The sequence below is a fragment of the Pseudorasbora parva genome, chromosome 17 (assembly GCF_024679245.1).
Source record: "Pseudorasbora parva isolate DD20220531a chromosome 17, ASM2467924v1, whole genome shotgun sequence".
NCBI classification, from domain to species: domain Eukaryota; kingdom Metazoa; phylum Chordata; class Actinopteri; order Cypriniformes; family Gobionidae; genus Pseudorasbora; species Pseudorasbora parva.
Genome location: NC_090188.1, coordinates 4,503,767 through 4,526,269, shown reverse-complemented (window position 1 = coordinate 4,526,269; position 22,503 = coordinate 4,503,767). Strand labels below are relative to the sequence as shown.

The 22,503-nt window shown below is 39.0% G+C and overlaps 1 protein-coding gene across 6 annotated transcripts in view; it reads left to right on the top strand.

Moving 5' to 3' along the window:
- Window positions 1-22,503, top strand: part of LOC137045694 (spectrin beta chain, non-erythrocytic 1) — a 70,540-nt gene that overhangs the window by 9,207 nt on the left and 38,830 nt on the right. For all 6 annotated transcript variants that reach the window (XM_067422556.1, XM_067422554.1, XM_067422553.1 and 3 more), the window contains exons 3-11: window positions 354-494; window positions 8,784-8,921; window positions 9,425-9,616; window positions 10,182-10,265; window positions 10,609-10,727; window positions 11,325-11,439; window positions 11,640-11,717; window positions 11,858-11,973; window positions 14,351-14,504. In XM_067422556.1, the coding sequence (XP_067278657.1) occupies window positions 354-494; window positions 8,784-8,921; window positions 9,425-9,616; window positions 10,182-10,265; window positions 10,609-10,727; window positions 11,325-11,439; window positions 11,640-11,717; window positions 11,858-11,973; window positions 14,351-14,504 (1,137 nt within the window). The remainder of the gene's footprint in view (window positions 1-353; window positions 495-8,783; window positions 8,922-9,424; window positions 9,617-10,181; window positions 10,266-10,608; window positions 10,728-11,324; window positions 11,440-11,639; window positions 11,718-11,857; window positions 11,974-14,350; window positions 14,505-22,503) is intronic.

The following is a 22,503-nucleotide window of genomic DNA, read 5'->3' as shown; positions in this document are numbered from 1 at the left end:
AACACATGTTTGGTTTACCAATGTGTTTTCTCATTCTCTTCCATGTGCTCGTGTGGATAATTTTCCACATATTTAAACACGAGTGTTGCCGAGCTGCTCTTCCTCACTCGTAGTCATCAATGACATAATCACTGTGGGAATTTACTTTGTGGTTTTGTGTCCCAGTGATCTGAAATGACCTTGTTTCTTGCCCGGACTTGTTTTTCGCAGTCCTTCCATTCTGTAAGCGTCTTACTCTCAATATAAACTCAGAATGACGTCACACAAACATCTCATGCTCAGATGTTTTAGCTCGTTTATATTACCGCTTTTCCCCATGAATAAGTAACATTTTCATTTTTTCCCCCACACAGACCCATATACCCAAAAAGGTTGCGGTGGACAGTCCATCCTGTGAGCACAGGGACATGTGTTCGGATTCAAAAGCCTCATCGGTGCAGAATGACCACAGTTTAACCCAACAAAACGCCCTTTTTAACAAGGAGATCACTCAGGTATGATCACTGGACATGTATTTAAAAAATCAAGACGGACTGCTTTAAAGGAATTATTCTCACAAAAATGAAACAGTTCACTAGTGGCATTTTATGTACTTGGCAGATGATTTTTATTACGTTCAAGCCATTAAAAAACATAATATTTCTTTAAACATTTTATGCATTCCTGGGAATTAAACCCCTGTTTTCAGCGCTGCTGTTTATGGTGAAAAGGTCACATTTCACACCAAACTCAAATGGAAAACATATTGTTTTTTTGCAAGAAAATTAAGACCATTACGTTTTTTCTTTTTTTTTCATTGTAACAATTTATTTTAACAATAAAAAAATATGGCAATAATTATTTTATTCAAAACTTACATACTTACATTACAAACTTACAACGCTTACATTCGTTTTCTAATTATGCAGTGCAAATTATGCAAGCATAATAGAGAAATGTAAATGGTATTTATATATATATATATATAGGATGGATGGATGGATGGATGGGTGGGTGGATGGATGGATGGATGGATGGATGGATGGATGGATGGATGGATGGATGGATGGATGGATGGATGGATAGATAGATAGATAGATAGATGGATGGATGGATGGATGGATGGATGGATGGATGGATGGATGGATGGATGGATGGATGGATGGATGGATGGATGGATGGATGGATGAGTGGGTGGGTGGGTGGGTGAAGAGATGGAGGGAGGGATGGATGGATGGATGGATGGGTGGGTGATGCGTAAATATGTGGGTGGATGAATGAAATGAATGAATGAAATGGATGGATGGATGGATGGATGGATGGATGGATGGATGGATGGATGGATGGATGGATGGATGGATGAGTGGATGGATGAGTGGATGGATGAGTGGATGGATGAGTGGATGGATGAGTGGATGGATGGATGGATAGATGGATGATAAATGTATGGATGAATGAATGGATGGATGGATGGATGGGTGGGCGAGTGTGTGAAAAGATGGAGGGAGGGAGGGAGGGAGGGAGGGAGGGAGGGAGGGATGGGTGGGTGATGCGTAGATATGTGGGTGGATGGATGGATGGATGGATGGATGGATGGATGGATGGATGGATGAATGGGTGGATAGATTAAGGAGCCTAAAACTATGCTTTATCCAAATGTAATTTCTTATTTCATTCTTGTTGATTTGGGGGTGAAATCTGTCCTGTTCTTGAAAGTTAATATCATTGAAATCAGAATGTCTTTTTATGCTATGTATATTTACTTTGTCTCTTTGAAGAGGTTGATGTGTTTTGGTCACTTTATTGTTAATGGTTTTTCCCACTAAACTGGTGTAAGAAGTATTGAATTGGTGGAGTGTTTGCATCACTAAAGTGGAAAATTACACTTGCAGTTTAAAGACAAAAAAAGCAGTGTGATAAAGGTAGAAACAGGCCATCCTGGCCCTCTGACCCTGTTCTAGCCCCTCTTTCTTTTCTTCGCTTCTTTTTGTCTGAAGTTGGAGTGCGGGCAGCACAGGGGAGTGGGAGGAACGAGAACAGCCACAAGAGGAGCAATTATTTTGGGATGAGATCATTGTTTGGCCCTGTCTATTCACGCCTCTGGCCTTCTGAGGCAAAACCGAGCCGCGTTATCCCATCGACACACTCGCTCTGACATACAAGGGCATTTCTGCTTCAGGACGCAGCTGCTGATCTCCGGTCCCACTTTCAACAGCACATGTTACCTGTTAACCGTAAAGTGGGCAGCACAGTGTTGTAGACCAGGGGTTTTCAAACTTTATGATGCCAAGGACCCCCAAATATGATGAATCTTTTATGAAGGACCCCCTTCCTAATCTATATATTTTTATGTATAAAAAACAACAACATTTAAACTGTTATATAAAAAGTTAGAGTGACATAATAAATACAACATATTGTTTCCAAAATTAAATTGGCTTTACTTAATGTTGGATGTTAAACCTGAAGAAGAATATTTTCAATTCGAAATAATTTAAATAAGCAACTTTCACATTAAATGTATAAAAGCAGCTTACATACTGCCTTAAGAATACCGCCTTACAACGCCAGTGAGCATGATAAAGGGGACTATAGTGATAAGATAAGATACAAAGCAAACATTTACAATTCTGGAAAGAGAAAAGAGAGAAACATTTAAAAAATAAACAGAATGATCAGTAGACTTTATCCATTTTTGCTTTGTCTTTTCATTCTCTGAACGGCCCCATCTGGAAGACCCCAGTTTGAAAACCCGTTGTAGACGACAGATGAGTGTAACGCGTCGTTAATCCTGATAGGCTAAAGAACCGCTGCCAATATTTTAGGCCTTTGGATGTATATTTACCCGTACGTTCGTGTTGGGCAAACCCTCTCTCCATCTCTTTGAGCGATTCAGTTGACCGATAGATAGCACCGATGAATCCCTGTTAGTGAGGATGTGGAAATGGGCCTCTGTTTAAGAAATCCCAAATGAAGATAAATTAAAGAGGTGAAAGTCAACACATCCTCCAGCGCTCTTTGAGATCGCACCGTAAAACCCTTTTTTAGAAAGCATAATATTGTGTATTCTATAGGGATCCACTTAAAAATGTGTGTTAGTTCTAAATTTATGTACCAATTAAAAGAAGCTAGATTTAGATTCAAATTATGGATTGCAAACTACTCTGATAATGATTAAAGGACAGGGCTTTATTTGAAAGAAAGAAATCAATTCTTTTATTCAGGAAGGATGCATTAAACTGATCAAAAGTGACAGGAAATGCAAGTATAATGTTACAAAAGATTTTATTTCACATAAATTTTCTTTTAAAATGTTTCTATCCCTGAACAAAAATGTATCACTGTTTTCACAAAAATATTATTATAAGTGGATAAAAGTGGACAAAAGAGACGGATTAAAACACTAGGTGTAAACGATAATGCGTCTGCCTCATCTACTGTTCGACCAAAACACATCTTAATACCAGGTGTTAACAGGCCCAATGTCACAGTACAAGAAGTCTTTTTTGCTCATTTAGTCAAAGGAAGTTGGAAAACCTTAAAGGGAAAGTTCACCCAAAAATGAACCTGTGATGTTTATCTGCTGACCCCCAGGGCATCCGAGATGTCGGTGTGTTTGTTTCTTCACAAATTAAGATTTTTATCTCCAGCCGTTGCTCGTATAATGCGTGTCAATGGGGTGTAATTTTAAAATACAGACATAATACAGTAAAAAACACAGACATACGGATCCATATTAAACCCTGTGGTTCGTGGCGTTACATTGATGTCTTAAGACACGAAACGATCGGTTTCTGTAAGAAACACAACAGTATTTGTTATTTTTTTACCTCATATTAGGCGAGTCTCATCTAGTATTCCCAGCGCCATTACTTCTGTCGAATAAGGTCAAAATACTAGCCTGATCATAGATATATTTACATAGATGCCTCATTCAACCGATCCACGCAGAAACTAACGCCGCATTCACACGGGGCATAAGCGTTAACGCTTCCCATTTACTTTGAATGGGTGACATCATCCGTTGCCAAACTGAATTGTGGGTTCTGTCGCGGCGCTTCACTCGCGTTGCAAGCGGCAGAAGTTGAAGATTTCTCAACTTTTCAAGCGCCAGCGCAGGCGTCATCCAATCCGATCGGCGTATGCAAATATCCTACAGCAGACGCTAGCCAATTGCGTTCATTACTGCTCAAACAGTGAACCATCCAGATGCAGCTCCTGGACATTTCAGGATTGAATGTACTCAACAGCAATCGCATTTGCACAAACAAACAAATCGGCATCCATTTCGTCTCACAGACTAGCTGTCATAAAAAGGCTTTTTTTGTGTTGTGTTGTGGTCCAAGCGGCAAGTAAGTTAATGTGATTGGCTGTTGTCACTATGACGATCGTGTCAGCACCAAGCTGCAGCCTCGCCCTCCGTCAAGCGTTAACTCCTATGTGTGAATGCTGCGTAATGAGGAATCTATCATAGAAATGATCGTGACGGGATTTTGACCTTATTCGACGGAAGTAATGGCGTTGGAAATACTAAATGAGATTTGTCTGATATGAGGTAAAAAAAACAACCCAAATACTGTTGTGTTTCTCGCAGAAACCGATCGTTTCGTGTCTTTAGACATCAATGTGTCTCCACGAGCCACAGGGTTTAATATGGATTCATATTAGAGGATGGATACCCGACCCGAGCCCGACGGGTTCCGACGGTACCCGACGGGTCGGGCCGGGTTCGGACAGATATTTAGAAATGACGTTCGGGTTCGGGTTCGGGTCGGGCTCGGTCACGGTCACGTCAGCGCGAAAAGGCATTGAACCTTTTAAATTTAAAACTGCTTATTATGCAAGTAGCCAATGGGCCTGTTTAACTTGATGCAATGGTTTGTTTTTGTGATTAAAATACATGCATTATATAACCCTAACATCCGTCTTCCTGCATGCGGAAATTTGTTTATGTCGCCGTGACAACAACTCGCAACACGTGCGTGCATATTGCCTGCGGCATCCTTGTCATTCCAGTGAGCGCAACTTCAGCGCTGCTGGCAGCAGGACAGCCTTGAAGCCATCCGCAGTTGATGCAATCCTTTTTCTACATAAAACCTCGATTAGCCTAAACTTTGATGGATAGATTATGTAAATAGATCCCATGTTGCAGTTTAGGAACCACAGTTTGAGAAAATTGGTAAGATGACTTTCATTTCAATAAGCATTTAAATTGTGTTACGTTAATGTTTTGTTCTGTTAGCTTGGGCCATTTTTAGCAGACCTTTGTTCATTTAATTTCAGTTGGCTATTTGATTGGGCTCTGTGTAACGTTTGATGCCCCGTGTGCGCGCTGATGCGCTCGTCTGTAAACATTTCAGAATGCCTTCCTTACAGTTGCTTAATAAAAGCGGGATTTCCACACAAACGGGAAAAAATAGATTTTAACTGTCGGGCTCGGGTCGGGCTCGGACATAAATATTTGAATGCCTGTCGGGCTCGGGTCGGGTTCGGTTACTGCTCTGTCGGACGCGGGTCAGGCTCGGACAGAAAAATGCAGCCCGATCCGCACTCTAATTCGTATGTCTGTGTGTTTTTTACTCTCATAGAAATACACCCCATTGACACGCATTATACGAGCAACGGCTGGAGATAAAAATCTTCATTTGAGTTCTAGTGAAGAAACAAACACACCTACATCTCGGATGCCCTGGGGGGTCAGCAGATAAACATCACATTCTCATTTTTAGGTGATCTATCACTTTAAGGACCTCAGGCACGCTGATGACATCTATAGCAGGATCATTTCACCAAAACATTTGGTATGATTTACAGAATGTTATTTTTTGAAAAGCACACTATTGTTCTAAAGGGAAGCGGAAGAAACAAAGGCATTGTCCTCCTGTATGAAGTCATCGGTGGGGCCGAAACGAGGCGATAGAGCTGTTTACACAGGCCTCCAATATAGAAATACCTTTGAGCCTGTGGGAAGCCATTAAAAATAATGGCTGATCTTTTATTAGAAGTGACATCATATTATTTTTTATCTGCACTGAGAGATCTTGCCAGGAATTGTGGTGTTTTTTTTCTCCTCCTTTAGTCCACATGTGATGTGAATCTCCGTGTTTTTGATGTGAGAGCGATTTGGCTTTGTACTCTCAAGACCACAAATTTTTGAAAAATGTGGAAAACAAAATTGACGTGTCCTCAGCAATCAATCACATCTGTCGGTGCGGGACAAATTATGAGGCGGAGATTATTATTTAATGTGCACTGTAGCAATAGTGATGGTTTCTTTAGCCAGCAGCACTAAGCCGTCTCCTTATATTTAGCCCGGTTTGTTGGTTTTATTAGCTTTGGAGATCACAACGCAAACCGCTGGGTTTAGTCGTGTAGAAATGACAAGTTCATTTAACAGTCCTTTCGTTGGCGGTGATGTGGGTGGGCTTTTTGAAGACCGCCAGTGGTCATACATTGTGTTCATACCAAATAAACACGTCCAAGACCTATCTGGGCTCGGCCACCTGTTTTCTATTCGCGCAGTGCAAACATGGCCAGAAATGGTGGTTTCAAAAGCCTTATGCAACAATCTGTGCACTCAAGCCAAAAGAAACCTTTCCTGCTCATAACGTGATATCTGAGAAACAGCGAGCAATCTCCCGATGATGTTTCTGAAGTGTTTCTGTAAGTCGAGACACGAGTAATCGATGTTTTCTTCAAAAACAAGAAGTCACGGAGGAGCTTGTCTTTCCTCACCGTGAAATAATAGTGAGTGACTGTGACTTTAAAGAACCCTTTAAAATCTATTTGCTTAATATTGTGTTTCCAGAAAGCTCTCAGAAAGCTAAGCGAGCGTAAAATGGGCCTTAAGTGTCCCAACATGTGTTCATGTTTCAAGCATTAACAATAAAACACAAAGAAAAAACAGAGGATGAAACTAATATCCTCTGTGATGTGATCCAGGCTTAATAGTTCAGAAACTGGACATTTTGCCATTTCTCCAATAATATTAGCATTCGAAAGTTTGGGGTCGGTACGGTTTTTTAAATATGCTCACTAAAGATGCATTTGTTTACAGTAAAATCAGTAATATTGTGAAATATTATTATCATTTAAAATAACAGTTTTCTATGTGAATATATGTATGTAATGTAATTTATTCCTGTGATCAAGGCTAAAATTAATCATCATTACTCCAGTCTTCAATGTCAAATGATCCTTCACTAATCATTCTAATATGATGAAATTCTGCTCGGGAAACATTTCTAATTATGATCAATGTTGAAAACAGTTTTGTGGAAAACAGCAATACTTTTTTTTTTCAGGGATATAAATATTTTAAAAGAACTAAGCCTTACCAAGCCTATTGCCAAACTCACTTACGTCCCTTTTTCATCACATATTAGATCGGATCGCATTGATTTTCAATAAAAAATGAAGAAAAAATATTTTGAAAAGTGGAAATAAAGTGTCTTACGTATGTTTAAGAATAAAGTGTTTATCGGTTAGGGTTAGGTGTAGGGTGGGCTTTATTGTCCCAATAAGGCGGCATCCATTTATTAATATGAATAAATATAATAATTTACACTGTTATGATTGCATATTGTTTAATGTACAAAATTGAAGTGCAAACAACATCTGCCACTATTTATAAGTATAAATTAGGGATGCACCAATATGAAAATTTTGACCAATACCAATAACCAATAACTCTTTATATTTAAAAACTGATAACAATATATTTTTATATAATTTTTAAGGGCCACTATTTATTAGTATAAAATTTAGGGAAGTGTCATAGGGATATGATAATTCCATTAATTCTTTATATTCGAAAGCCGATAACCGATATATTGGCCGGTAAATCTAAATCCAAATTTGTATATCATTTGTATATCATTTTGGCCAATTATATTTGAAAGGCAATAACCGATATATTAGCTGATAATTCTAAATTTGTATATCTAAATTTCAATTCTAGTCAGAATATGAGTCTGTAACTGCTCCATTGGGCTGTGATTATGGGGCGTGTTTCAACCGAACCAGGAAAGACCTCAATTGGCTAGACCTACAACCAACCAGAGCAACGAAGCGACGCATTGTCAAATAGAGCTCAACTGCACTGTGTTGCCAAGTCCGCGTTTTTTTCCACGGGTTGTTTTCTATGTCCGCGGGTTTAAGTGACTATTATGTGATATATAGACCCATGAGTGTGAATAAAGCAGGCAACCTTGCCAAAATAACACACATTTTACCCCCAAACACCATTTTTTTCTATCTTTGCCGGTGTTGTAAAAAAAAAAACAGTGAAGGTGAATGGAGATACAAACATGCTCTCCGTTTAGGATTCGAACAAATATAACCCAAGCCCCTTTGATGACGTGATGATTACGTTATTGTTGATCATCTGTCCGTCATCGTCTAAAGCCCGCCCTGATGATTTCATTGGTCCAAACAGAAACTATTCGGAACAATGAAATCATCAGGGCGGGCTTTGATAATTGCTCCTCTATGGATCGAGGTCAGACCGAACCACCCGAACCTAAAAAATGTGTGGGCGGCGCCAAGTTCGGCTGGCATCCAGGCTAAATATATCTGCTAAAGCTGCTATTTATACTAATTGTAAGCAAAATACAATTTTTTTTTTAACTTTGTGTAAATAGAATCTAGTGTAAATAGCCGATGCCGTATTTGAAATAGAAAGAGTTTGTAACATTCAAAATGCCTTTATTGTCAATTTTGTGCTCCAAATCAGCCACTCATGAGATTCCTTTTGAATTAATTGGAAGTTTTTAAAGTAATCGTCATGTGTTTGTGTCCCACAGGCCGAGGCGTGGATCAGAGCAAAGCTACGAGACCTGCGGGACGGCCAAAAATGTCCTCTGACAGACTGGGAGGAAGTTTGCCAAACACTCCAGAGGGATTTGAAGGACTTTGAGAACACCGTCATACAACTCAACCAGGTGAGGAGAAACCGTCTTCATTAGGACGGTAAAAGATTGATGAATCATCGTTCTAAGCATGTCAGGTTTCGACAGGTTCCTCAGCCAAAATCAACAAAAGAAGTTCTCCCTTTTGCAAATAAACGGCAAAACATTTACAAATTGTTATGGTAACAATCTATTAATGCTGATTTGTCAAAGCAATTTTTAACAGTTTAACTGTAACGAGACCTGTAGAACCTCAAAAAGCTTCCAAACATCCAAAATGATTTTTTCCCCCCAGCACAGCTAAATTTGTCCTCTTTTCCCTACATTCTGAAATAGCACATTGCAAATAATTAACCTCTCCTGACACACATCCCCAGAGGGTTGCAAAACCGGAACTCCTGTTGTCTAAGAGAAGGGGAACGAGGAGTTGGGTGGATTTCAAGTGCGCTGATATGATTAAGCTGTTGTTTTAGCGGACTGTAAATCATCAGAGTGTTCTTTTGTAGCTTGTGTAATGCTGCTGAATGTTTGTGCAGATGGGAGAGCAGTTAATGTGCAAGCTTAACCCGACGTCTGACCTGGTGAAGAAACAGCTGGGTCAGATCCGCGACCAATGGAACGCGCTCAAACAGACGGCGGCCAATCAAATCAAGGCGATGGGCGGAGCTAAGACTCTTCAGGAGTTTAACAAGAAGGTGGACCGTCTGGAGGCATGGATCAAAGAGAAGGTTAAATACACCACAAAACCTAGTTTTACTGATTAACAAAGCCTCTGAATGCGATTGTGTTTGGATTTAGTCCTAAATCAGTAATCTTAGTGGTTTATATAGAGAACATGGAGGTGATTCTATGTTAGGATAAACATTCACATTCAAAAGAGACAAATCAAAATTTTACATAAAGAATTTGAAGCCTATTTCTAGGTAAACTAAGATTTTTTAGGCGTACTGTGAGACAATTATTTTAAATGTTTTTAAATTAGCTTGATTTGAAGGCAGTCTTTCTTTTGTTTACAGTGTTTGGTTTGTAACACAGAGCCATATACATTTAAAACTTAATTAAAATATGTGTTCCTTCTGTGATTTTGGTCATATTTTGACGGTTTTTCTTCACTCATTAATGGTCTGCCTGCTTTGCATCTGCGTTCATGATGCCGAGGTGTTACTTAACAAGTCTGTTTTACGTCTCACCATGGGAGCCAGGCTCATTTAGAGCAACAGTAGCCGTATTCAAAGAAAACAATCGCTGGGCTACAACAATTCAGGGCTGTAAAGCTTTTATATGTGTCAGCAGGAGCAGGAACAATCACTGGCCAACATCCTTGGGGAAAACACTGACAAGATGCAGCTTACCAGGAAGATACTGGATTTGAAACAGGTGGGTGAGTCCAGACAACAGCCGCAGAAATTGCTGCTAAATTCTAAGCAGGCCTCAATTATGGGTACTGGAAAACATTTGGCTTTTTTGAGGTAACCTGTATGTCAGTAAGTGCTTCTGTTCATGCACATATAGGCCACTATTCATTGTTATACTCTCCTTTATTACTTACTCAGAGATGTCATTGATTCACTAGCATCCTTCAAGCCAATTGAAACAGTCATTTGTACTTCCAGGGTTGGGAATATTAAACCAGTGCCAAAAATGTGATCCAAGCACCTGGTAAAAATGTGTCTGAGATCATTACAGCTCAGGAAATCTTCTGTGCTTAACTTTCTTTCAGGATGAGCAGCTCTATCATAATCTTCATGAGGAGATCAATCATATGGCCCTCAGACTGGAAAAACAGGGAAAGACTGAAGGAAAGACCATCTCAACCCGCAGAAAACACATCAACAAAATGTTAGTGCACACAATAATAAGAATGCATAAAGACATAATGTTAGGCTGCTGTCACTTTAAGAGCGGATGCACTTATATACTCCAATATATTGTTACACATGCGTTTTATTTCTCAACTGTTTACATTCAGTTAAGACATAACTGACTATGTTTACAAAGAAACTTGCCAAGACCGGTATTTTGACAATTTTGTTTGAATAATTTTGTTCAAACACAAGGAGACGTGAAAAAGAGCTTGATTCAGTATTCGTGCGTTGTCTGGAATGTGGATTTCTGAGCATCGAATTGAGTTCCCTTTCGCCTCTTTTTGAGCTTGAATATTTAAATTGACAAAGCTTAAACTTTTGTGATGATGCAACACTGGCCCGTCATCTCATCGGCCTTGTTTTTTCAAGTTCTCACAATTTTGCATGGTTATAATTCATGAAAATGTTACCAGCCAACTGCCGATTGACAGCTTTTCATATGATCGCCAACACTGATTTTTACTCGCATTTGGCACTTGCTGTGTACTCATTTTAGGCCCTGTATGTATGTATGTATGTATGTATGTACTGTAAATAATTTTTTCCCCCCTCATTATTATTTGTTGGCTAGGTGGCTAAAGGCCCAGTCGCACTTGAAAGAATATCATGAAAATCTTCAGCTTGCCCTCGAAGTCTCATCCTTCTACCAGCAGGCAGATAATGTTGTCTGTTCCATCAATAACATGGTAATCATTTTCTTTCATAGTTCCATCAGCAGTGCTATTTCAGTTCAAACCCCACAGGAAGGCCAATATCTGTGACAGTATGCTTTGACGTGTCCTTTGATATGAATATACACCCCACTGCTGCACTAAATGTTGGGATGTGCTGATGTAATCCATTCGTGTTATTTATGGTTTTGCTCCTTTTTTATCTTCTCATCCAGAGAAAAAGCCTCTCTCCAAGCAGTGGAGAGGAAACCGGCAGAGATGGGGAAATTCGGGACATTGCCAGTCAAATTATGGTGTGCGATCCAAAATTCATATCCCATTATAGCTACGCAAGCTGCTGTGCCCTGAATGCTTTAGTTCACCGTCCAGCTGTCTGTCAAACACCATCCTGACGCCCGTGTTTGTTTTCCTGTGTCTGTCTGTGTGGTTTCAGATGCTGGATGTGACTGTTTCCCAGCTATCCAACCTGCACCCCGCGCTGGCGGCCCGGGTCACACAGAAGCAGAGCGAGTTAAAAGACTACTGGGCTGTCCTCCAGAAGACTCTCAGGTAACTCAAACCACCATAGTTATAAACCGCACAAACCCTATGGTGTCCTCTCGGGGACACAAGCCATTTCCCTCCTTAATGGGCAAACTCTGGGCTTTCCACAGAGCCGAAGGCGCTTTCCATAATCCTGTTTTTGTTGCATTTATATTCCCCTCCTCAAGCCGTGTGGTGCACGGCCAGGGAAAACGTTTCCAAATGATAATTAGATGCATATAAAAATATTTGCTTATTTTCATAATGTCAGCTATTACCAATCAGAATTTCCCCCTCTGTTTAGCGTAATGTTTTAAAATGCTAAACACCAAACCAAGCCGTTTAATATCAAATTTTGTTGGGAATTACCCTGTTTGTTTGTTTGCTGCAATTTTGCAACTGAATCCAAGTTTGAGCTTGTTTTGTATTTTATTGCTCCATCATCTAAGGCGTCCGTATTGATTTCATTGTCGTTTGAGGTCTAAAAGTCTGCGATTCCTGCTCCCGAGCCCAGTTAGTCATAATAAATAATGTGCTTACTGCGGAAAGATTGCCATCTCTTCCTTATGCCTTTGGTTGAGGATGAAGCATGTCTATCCCTGTAATTAAGAGGAATTTATTTCTTATATTAAATGCGTAAGAGTTTATTTGGGCAAAGCAGATGTTTAATCAAGATGAATTCATGGCAAAAGTTACTAATGGTAAAATAATACACAAGCAGCTCGTTCTGTTCTGTAAACATAGTAAAAGTTCATAGCCGAGAGGAACGTTTAAGGGAAATTAACAAAGACAGCCAGTTACTCGTAAGTAGTTTAAAATCATAATATAAAAACAGATTCTATTATTACATATATACACCGATCAGGCATAACATTATGACCACTGAAGGTGAAGTGAATAGCTGATTATCTCTTCATAGCTCCTGTTAGTGGGTGGGATATATTAGGCAGCAAGTGAACATTTTGTCCTCAAAGTTGATGTGTTAGAAGCAGGAAAACTGGACTAGACGACTGGGTCAGAGCATCTCCAAAACTGCAGCTCTTGTGGGCTGTTCCCGGTCTGCAGTGGTCAGTATCTATCAAAAGTGCTCCAAGGAAGGACCAGTGGAGAACCGGCCACAGGGTCATGGGTGGCCAAGGCTCATTGATGCACGTGGGGAGCGAAGGCTGGCTCGTGTGGTCCGATCAAACAGACGAGCTACTGGAGCTCAAATGGTTTAAGAAGTTAATGCTGGTTCTGACAGAAAGGTTCAGAATACACAGTTTGTTGTGTATTTGGGCGGCATAGACCAGTCAGGGTGCCCATGCTGACCCCTGACCCCGCTGAAAGCACCAACAGTGGCACGTGAGCATCAGAACTGGATCAAGGAGCAATTGAAGAAGGTGGCCTGGTGTGTGTGTGTCTTACCTGGGGAACACATGGCCCCAGGATGCACTATGGGAAGAAGGCGAGCCGGCGGAGGCAGTGTGATGCTTTGGGCAATGTTCTGCTGGGAAACCTTGGGTCCTCCATCCATGTGGATGTTACTTTGACACGCTCCACCCACCTAAGCATTGCTGAGACCATGTTCAGCCTTTCATGGAAACGGTATTCTGGTGGCTGTGGCTCTTCCAGCAGGATAATGCTCCTGACACAAAGCACAAATGCTTCACGAATTCTCAATCCAATCGAGCATCTGTGGGATGTGCTGAACAAACAAGTCCGATCCATGGAGGTGCCACTTCAAAACTTACAGGACTTAAAGGATCTGCTGCTTATATCTTGGTGACAGATACCACAGCACACCTTCAGGGGTCTAGAGGAGTCCATGCTTCGAGAGCGCCTCCATGGATCGGAAACAATATTAGGAAGGCTGTCATAATGTAATGTCTGATTGGTGTATGTCTGATTTTCAGTAAATAATGCTGTTCCATCTATTCATTCCTTATTAGTGGTGTTTTGTACACCATTCAAACACCATTCACATTTTCTAAAGGAAGAACTAGTGAATATAATATAATATAATATTATATATATATATATATATATATATATATATGTGTGTGTGTCTGTATATTTGTGTGTGTTATCCTCCAAAAGTTTAGCATTTCATGCTTTACATCCCTTGAATCTGCTTATTCCCATGTGTGTATTTATTTTAAGACATGATGTAGAAGACAGGATGTGTTTAGTCATCCATCTTAGTGGCTGTGCTTTGAAAACATTTTGGAAGTGACAAATACCAGATGTGTAATCGGCTATCATCAGTCGCTCACAGTCACCATATTCCATCTCCATAGAGTGACAGTAAATGAGAATCCACCGTCGGTATAATTAGAATCGGGGATGGAGCTTCTGTGTTCTTGGCTTGGGCTTCCAGTGCTGTTGGCAGGTTGATTTGATGGCGGAGTGTTTGTGTTTGTAGGAACGAAAAGCCTGCTCAACTACCCTCGTTAACCAGGGAAGGCAGTGACCCTGAAACCTCCAGCCAAGAGACGCCCGGCAGCGTGGGAACAGACCCACACAGAATTATGGGAAAGGAGGTTAAAGAGGAACAAAACCGTCTGAAGGGGTTTACGGTATGCAGCTTTGATTCGGTTATAATTGTACAATTTTCTTATGCTGCTTATTTTTCCTTTCTTCCTTTTTTTGGTACTCTTTCTGAGCGGAAATGCATACATGGCACCAGAATTTTCACATGACTCCCAAAACACTGAAGTATAATGCCATAGAGTAGACGTTATGTGATTCATTGATTTCATTTAGGATGGTGCATTATTAGAACGTTTGTTATAGTTATTAAATCACATGATAATTGATTTTTAGATTTTCTTGTTCAGTCCACAGCTGATTAAAACGATTTTCATATAGTTTCTGTTTAGTCGTCATTTTATGTGACTGACGGATACAAAAAAAAAGGGGGGATGAATAATAAAAAAACCTCTTAGTTGTAATGATGATTACTAAGCCCCTTTATTATGCACATTAAATATTCTGTGGAAATGAAAGGCTTATGGGTTAAATGATAAAATCACTCATGCCGTTTGGTTTGAGAGGAGTTTTTAGCAGAGTTATTTAGTATTATTTATGTCATACTATTATATTCATTATTAATACTTTGAATTGGCGTTTTTTGTTTTCAGTTTAATTTTAGTTAAATTTTTAGTAATGCTATGTGCTTTTGTCATGTTTATTAGTTTTATGTTTTTAAAAAATATTTCTGTTTAGATTTTATTTATTTTTAGTAATTTTAGCACTTCAACTTGCACTTATTTTAGTTAGTTTCTAAGGCAGCATTTTTTTAAATTTGTGTTTTATCATATAATATTTATATATTATTTAAATTAAAACTTTTTTAATAGTTTAAGTTAGCAATAACAACACTAATATGCATCCCAATTCACATACCATCCACCCTAAATAGTATTCAAAATGAGAATTAGTGTGTCACAAATCGTAGTTTGTGTTTAAATGTTGAAATGAGAGATCCAAAGATTTCCGGATGGTCTACAATTATCCCGGTTTGGATCTGAAGAGCAGATTCATACACACTACTTTTGCCCAACAACCCATTGCGCCTTGGACGAAGATTCAGTTAGAACTACAAACACAAAATAAAATTGTAAAAAAACTATAAAAATGGCGAATGTGTGAGTCCGACAGTTAAGTAAAAAGGTTTAGATAAAGGGGTTTCAATTAATAATTATAAGTATTGAACCTGACGAAAAGATATTTATTCAGTTATCCACATTATATTTTATCTGCAACATCATAGTAAACTTTTTTATAAAAAGACACGTTTGGTCATTAACTTTTAAATGCATTATTATTCAAATTGCATAATACATGAGGGGAGTGTCCAAAACAGAAGGAGATTAAATTGATTGTGGAGGATTTTAAATGTGACACGATGATTGATAGGGCAGTTTAAACGCTGACGGGATGCATGTAACTAAAGCAGCAGAGCTGTTTGTTAAAGTTGCTACACACTTAAAAGTAATTACTTTTTCTTTACAAAAACAGTACATAGGCTACTTTTATGGCGTAGTATAAGTAGACAAAATGGGATGCAGCATTTTTTTTTTGTGAGTCATGTGAAAGAACCTTGAGTGTTTTTACTGCTTGACGCTAAAATGGCAACCAGCACTTTGCTGTAATTACATAACCGATGCTAAACATGAGCAAGTGTTAATTCCAGCAGCATAGAGCTGATTGTGTGCGGCAGTCGCTGGAGTTGTGATTGTAAAATGACCTCTGACACATCGGGTCTGGCTCCTCTTTCAGCCACACAAACACACTCGCTTCACTCCACGGATGATGTGCCGTTATTTAAGTAGGCAAAATCTGAGGCTCCTCTTTTCCTGCTTGTCGGTTTGGATGGGATGTAAATGAGTCAGTTTCTGTCATTTATTTTATGACAGCCTCTCTATCTAACAAAGCCCCGTTGTCTGTGAGACACCACATTCAGGAAAAGCCTTTCAAGGTGTTATTGAAACTGGCACGACAGATCTAGACGTTTCCATGAAGTATGACGCGCTTCGATTGTGCTGCGAGGGCAGAAACAGGCCGCCAGGACAAACGGCGTTCTCTCTCAAAACTCCCAAATCTAGACGTTTTCATATCCGCTGACATTATGGCTGAAATAACATCTTTTGGACGTACCTGCAGAAAATAGAGGAAAACACTCATTGGATTAATAAAATAGCAACTTAAACCATTTGTTATATTACAGGCCATTAGTGCTGAAGAAGAGCTTCAGTGTGTGTGTATCATGATTTTCTTGGATGTTTTTTCTTCCATTCTCATTTTTCAGTTCAGTAAGATTTTTAAACAAAGAAATGAATACTTTTATTCGGCAAGATGACAGTAAAGATATTTATGATTTTACAAAAGATTCTATTTCAAATTAACACTGTTCAACGAAAGAATAAAAAAAAATATAATTTCAAAATAAATCTATTTTTATATATATTTATATATACATTGATCAGGCATAACACACTGACAGGGGAAGTGAATAACACTGATGATCTCTTCATCACGGCTCCTGTTAGTGGGTGGGATATATTAGGCAGCAAGTGAACATTTTGTCCTTAAAGTCGATGTGTTAGAAGCAGTAAAAATAGGCAAGCGTAAGGATTTGAGTGAGTTTGACAAGGGCCAGATTGTGACGGCTAGATGACTGGGTCAGAGCATCTCCAAAACTGCAGCTCTTGTGGGCTGTTCCCGGTCTGCAGTGGTCAGTATCTATCAAAAGTGCTCCAAGGAAGGACCAGTGGAGAACCGGCCACAGGGTCATGGGCGGCCAAGGCTCATTGATGCACGTGGGGAGCGAAGGCTGGCCCGTGTGGTCAGATCAAACAGACGAGCTACTGGAGCTCAAATGGTTTAAGAAGTTAATGCTGGTTCTGATAGAAAGGTGTCAGAATACACAGAGCATCTCAGTGTGTTGTGTATGGGGCGGCATAGACCAGTCAGGGTGCCCATGCTGACCCCTGAACCCGCCGAAAGCACCAACAGTGGCACGTGAGCATTCGTCCAGGTGCGCCATATTGTCTCCAGCTTCGTTTTTGGACTAGTTTTAATTGCGTTGCATCAGGTGGTTCTCTGCCTTTGGTTTCATTGGCACAATGCTGGCGACATTCTGGACCGAAGCAGGTTTAGAAACAATGGCCACTTGTGTCAGCGCTGGTAGCAGAGGTTACCTGGGTGTATCGTGTATGGGAGCCGCACTCATTACTCTTTATGGAGACTTTTACTGGAAGACGCAAATCCCCAAAACTAGCGAGATGCCAGATGGCAGCACCGGTCTGAATCCTTCTAACCGACCGGCTCTCACAAACACACCAATGCTTGAGTATACACTGCAAGTAATATTCTCAGTAAGATTCTCTTCAAACTGTTGTTTTGTCATGAGTGCAGTTGACTTAAAAGAGAAAAATGTCTGAAGAAAGAGCTAATGAATTGTGCTAATACCCACTACAACAACATTTCAAGGCTGAAACCAGCTTAAACCAGCCTAATATGGTTTACTGGCTGGGCTTTGCTGCTTTAGCCCTATAAATCCTACTGTATCATTTTTTATATTTCTATTATATTATTATTATATTTGTTATTTCTAAGGCCTCTAAATGATCGACATGATCAAATATGAAAAACTGAAAAACCGGTTGCACATAATCTAATACATGCCAACTGTTGTCTGATTAATCGGTTACACTTTTAAAGCAAGTAAAAACCTTTTAAGTAAATGTAAAAATAACTTGGTAATATTTCAAGATTACTGGACTTACTACTTTTTTATTCTTACTACAAAAGAAAAAAAAATGTACGGTTAAAAAACGGAAGAAATGGTTGTTTCTAGAAATGTACAGTAAAACAATATGGAAGTAACATTTTAGGCTTTACAGATTTAATTTAACTTTAGAGTAAAAAATTTGAATATTATTAATTTCATTAACTGATATAATGATAATATATGTAAGGGATAATGTACACCCAGCCGGTTGTTATCGCAGAATAAACCCCGACAGAGTGATCAGGACCCCGACGCGAAGCGGAGCATCACTCTGAAGGGGTTTATTCTGCGATAACAACCGGGTGGGTGTACATTATCCCGCTTATCACACGGCTACTAGTCTCAAATAAATAATTATTAGACACAAAATATTGTCTCGAGATTAAATATTTTATTAGCTCTTACGCAAAGCTTCCACGAAGGAAAACAGTTCCAACCTGCTTTAAGCCTTTATCTATTGCTGCTAAATGTTGAAAATGAATGCTGAAAGGGTTAGTTCACCCAAAAATGAAACCAAGCCTATGATTTACTCACCCTCAAGTCATTATAGGTGTTTATGACATTCTTCTGTCAGACAAATACAATCAGAGTTATATTTAAAAAGTCCAGGCTAACTTTAATCCCAGCAGTTGTTGTAGTTGTGTTTGAAGTCCATAAAAATGCAGCTGTCCGTCAAATAACGTGCTCCACACGACTCCGATGGGTTAATAGAGTCTTCTGATTCAAATCGATGCGTTTGTGTAAGAAAAAGATCTATATTAAAAACATTATAAAGGAAACCTGCCTTGATGTCTTCCATTGTAACCCACGGCTGTTTTAGCCACAAGATGGCGCCAGCGTTAAGCACAGAAGTAGTACCGGTCAAGTAACTCGTAGTACCCGTATGAGCGGGTGTTATCTGGAAATAACGTACCGCTGGAATGCGCGATCGACCAATCAGAATCAAGTATTTCACAGAGCCGTGTAATAAATATATATATATACCAACCTTTTGAAGTACTAATATCTGATTTGTACCTTTATGTGACATTGACAACAACCAAAAACAGTGGTGATGAGGGTCACATGATAAATCATCAAATGTAAAGTATCACGCAGGTAACTATGGGAATGTCAATTTATGGTTTTTCACTGTAAATTATTCAATGACATTCTTTTTTCCTTCCAAAACAGTAAATTTAATGCTAATTTACTGTAAAATTACAGGTCAGATCTTTTACAGTTATTCTCCGTATTGTACAGAATCTTTCTGTTAACTCGTTAACCGTTTTTCACGTAACATTTTTACAGTGTTTTTTTAATTATTCTTACAGTATTTTACCGTGAATTTTTTTTTTTTTTTTACAGTCTTAAGAAAAATCATGTTCAAATATAAGTTTCAAATGATCATCAGGCTTTTGAGGAAGTTTTATTTATCTCAATCATCAATGTATTGCATTACATTTTATGTTTTAAAACTACAGAGCTTCGATCGTAAAACTAAGCATTTAAATATCATCTTATCAAGACTTATTATTGGCAGATATAGTGTGACAACTGATATTTAAATGTGTTTTATGTAAGTATCTGCTGTACTTTTACAAAATATTTCTGATCTACAATCTATCAGAATTTCATCTTACTTTTTGTCCATATAAATATAAACAATTGCATATTTTTGCTCAGCCCCCTTCATATTCTCACTATATCATAACTACATGAACCATAAAAACCTGATGCATCAAATATGAAACAAAAAACACATATGCAAACTTTATCATATGTCAGTACCTTGGTTAAATTTTCTTCAGTTCCAGCATGTCTAAATGAATATATTCACACATTATGAGGCACAGCATCTATGCGTTGGTGAGCATGTATAACCAAACTTCTTGTTTAGTGACGTGAGGTAAATATGATGAAAAGGCCTGTATTTCTGACTAATGACTCCCAGATGCCATGAGAGAAATTGGCTGACATCACTGCACAACTTTACACTGAAACGGAGGTCTTGAAAGATAGAGAGCGAGAGCTGATGATACACGACCAAAAACTCAAGCGCTAATTAGTATCAGCGCTGGGAACGGGCAGAGCTGTCTGTGACATAATGCACAATTCCTCACGTTTCATCATGGAGGAAAGGTGCTGGGGTTTGTATAAGAGCAGGATTGATCATGTGGGGAGGAGACGTCTGTAATGGTTATACAGTATGTAATTATGCCACGCTAGTTACGCCAACACTTCACGCTAGTGAATAGCATGATAACGTGCCGTTGTGCGATTAAACTGGAGGCTTCCACTCCTTGAGTGGCGTGTTTATAAATGCTATTAAACCTTGTAAATTTGCTGTGCGCTCCAAATGGCACTTTCTCAGGCGACTGTTTCTTTCTTTCTCTCAGGCATCATGCGTTTCTCTCTCCCAAACTCTGACTCATTCATCCTGAGCTCATAATCAGAGAAAGCCCGGCTCTGATTCATACGCTGCCATAAAGCATGAAAACCCATTTTGTCTGGTTTAAAACACTGTCGAAGTTTTGCTTGATTTTGTTTTCAGCAAAATCCTTTTTTAAGTTATTATTGTGAGGTTTTTTTCACGCTCTGTGTCCTGGTCAACAAACTTTCATAGATGTGTTCATAGCATACTTGTTTTTTTTTTTTTTTTTTGAAAATAATTGTCTTCTGTTTGCACTAGAAATGTGAGTGGCATATTTAATTGCACAGATGCATGTTTCAGATTTAACATTCCTACTGGATTGAAGCCGGGGCTTTGGGTTTTCATCCCCAGTCAACACTAAATGAGACATCAAGCTCCAAAAATGACCAGAAAAACACCATGAAAGTAGTCCAACTCATGCTCTATATTATACCAAGTCATTGAAATTTTAATCACTGACTTAAATTTGCATTTGAAGAAGCCACTTAAAGGCACATCAAACCAGGTTTTATATCAATTAAAGGGTTAATTCACAAATGATCCCATATTTTTCTCTCCCTCTAGCCATCCTAGGCGTATGACTTTCTTCTTTCAAAGAAACACAATCAAAGTTATATAAAAAAATATCCTGGCTCTTCCAAGCTTTAAAATGAGAGTGAATGAAACCTTAGATTTGGAGCCCAAAAAAGTGCATTCATCCAGCATAAAAGTAATCCACACGGCTCCAGGGGGTTAATAAACGATAAAAGTGAGTGGGTCCAATATCATTGATGCATGGAAGAAAGAAATGATGACAGATTTTTTTATTTTTAGGTAAACTTTTGCTTTAAGTACACTAGTGTTCAAAAGTTTGGGGTGGGTACGACTCTACTGCTCACTAAAGCTGATTAGAAAAAATACAGTACAAATATTGTTACAATTTAAAATAACTATTGAGTATATTTTAAAATGCAATTTATTCCTGTGATCATGTCGTTCATTATTGATGTAATGTGCATATAAAAAGCAGCTCAGCCCGAACAGAGTTTGTGACCTTCTACTCAAGACATGATGGCGAGTGAGAGAAGAAATATTTTCCCGTGTTGGCTTCCTCGTCTGATGCTGGAGCCTGCTTTCTGTAACTTTCCAGAAAAAAATTATATTTATTATATTATTATATTATATAATATTCCCTTTCTTTCTGGGTTTACATCCACACTGTCCGTACCTCCAACCGCACGCTGATATTCAAACTCAGGTTATCCCGCCAACCACGCAGTTCAGAGACACGTCAATATCACGACGGACCACCGTGTTTTAAACAAGCACACGAGGATCCAGTTTAGCTGTTAAAACACATCACTGTCTGCTAGATGAACATGCACCTTGTGTTTCCCTTCACAGGGAGGTTGGGTTCTTGCCACTGTCGCATTTGGCTTGTTGTTGGGTTTAAAAAGACACGCTGCTTTATCTTAATTATTTCATCAATGACAAATTTTGCAACATCAACACTGAGCTGCACTGAATCAACACTGAGCTGACGTGAGCTGAATATGGACACGGCATCCTCAATAAACCCGTCTCCGGCGTGATGCCTCTGATCTATCGAATATTCAGATCAGGAATCGACTCTGTTGCCGTGTCCGAAATCGCTCTTGTTTACTGAATGTTTTCTGAATCTCTCATCTAAAGTGCATGGCAGTTAAGTGCACTATAAGCAAGGAGTGTATGAAATGAAGTGAAATGAAGTGAATGAAATGGAGCTGTCACAGAAACTTTGTCACACATTTATTTGAGTGCTTACTTTAGAAATAGAAAACAATCAAAGTGACTTTAGTTTGTAATTATAGGCTTCCTCCATGCTAGCTTTAGTTTAATTGATGGTATA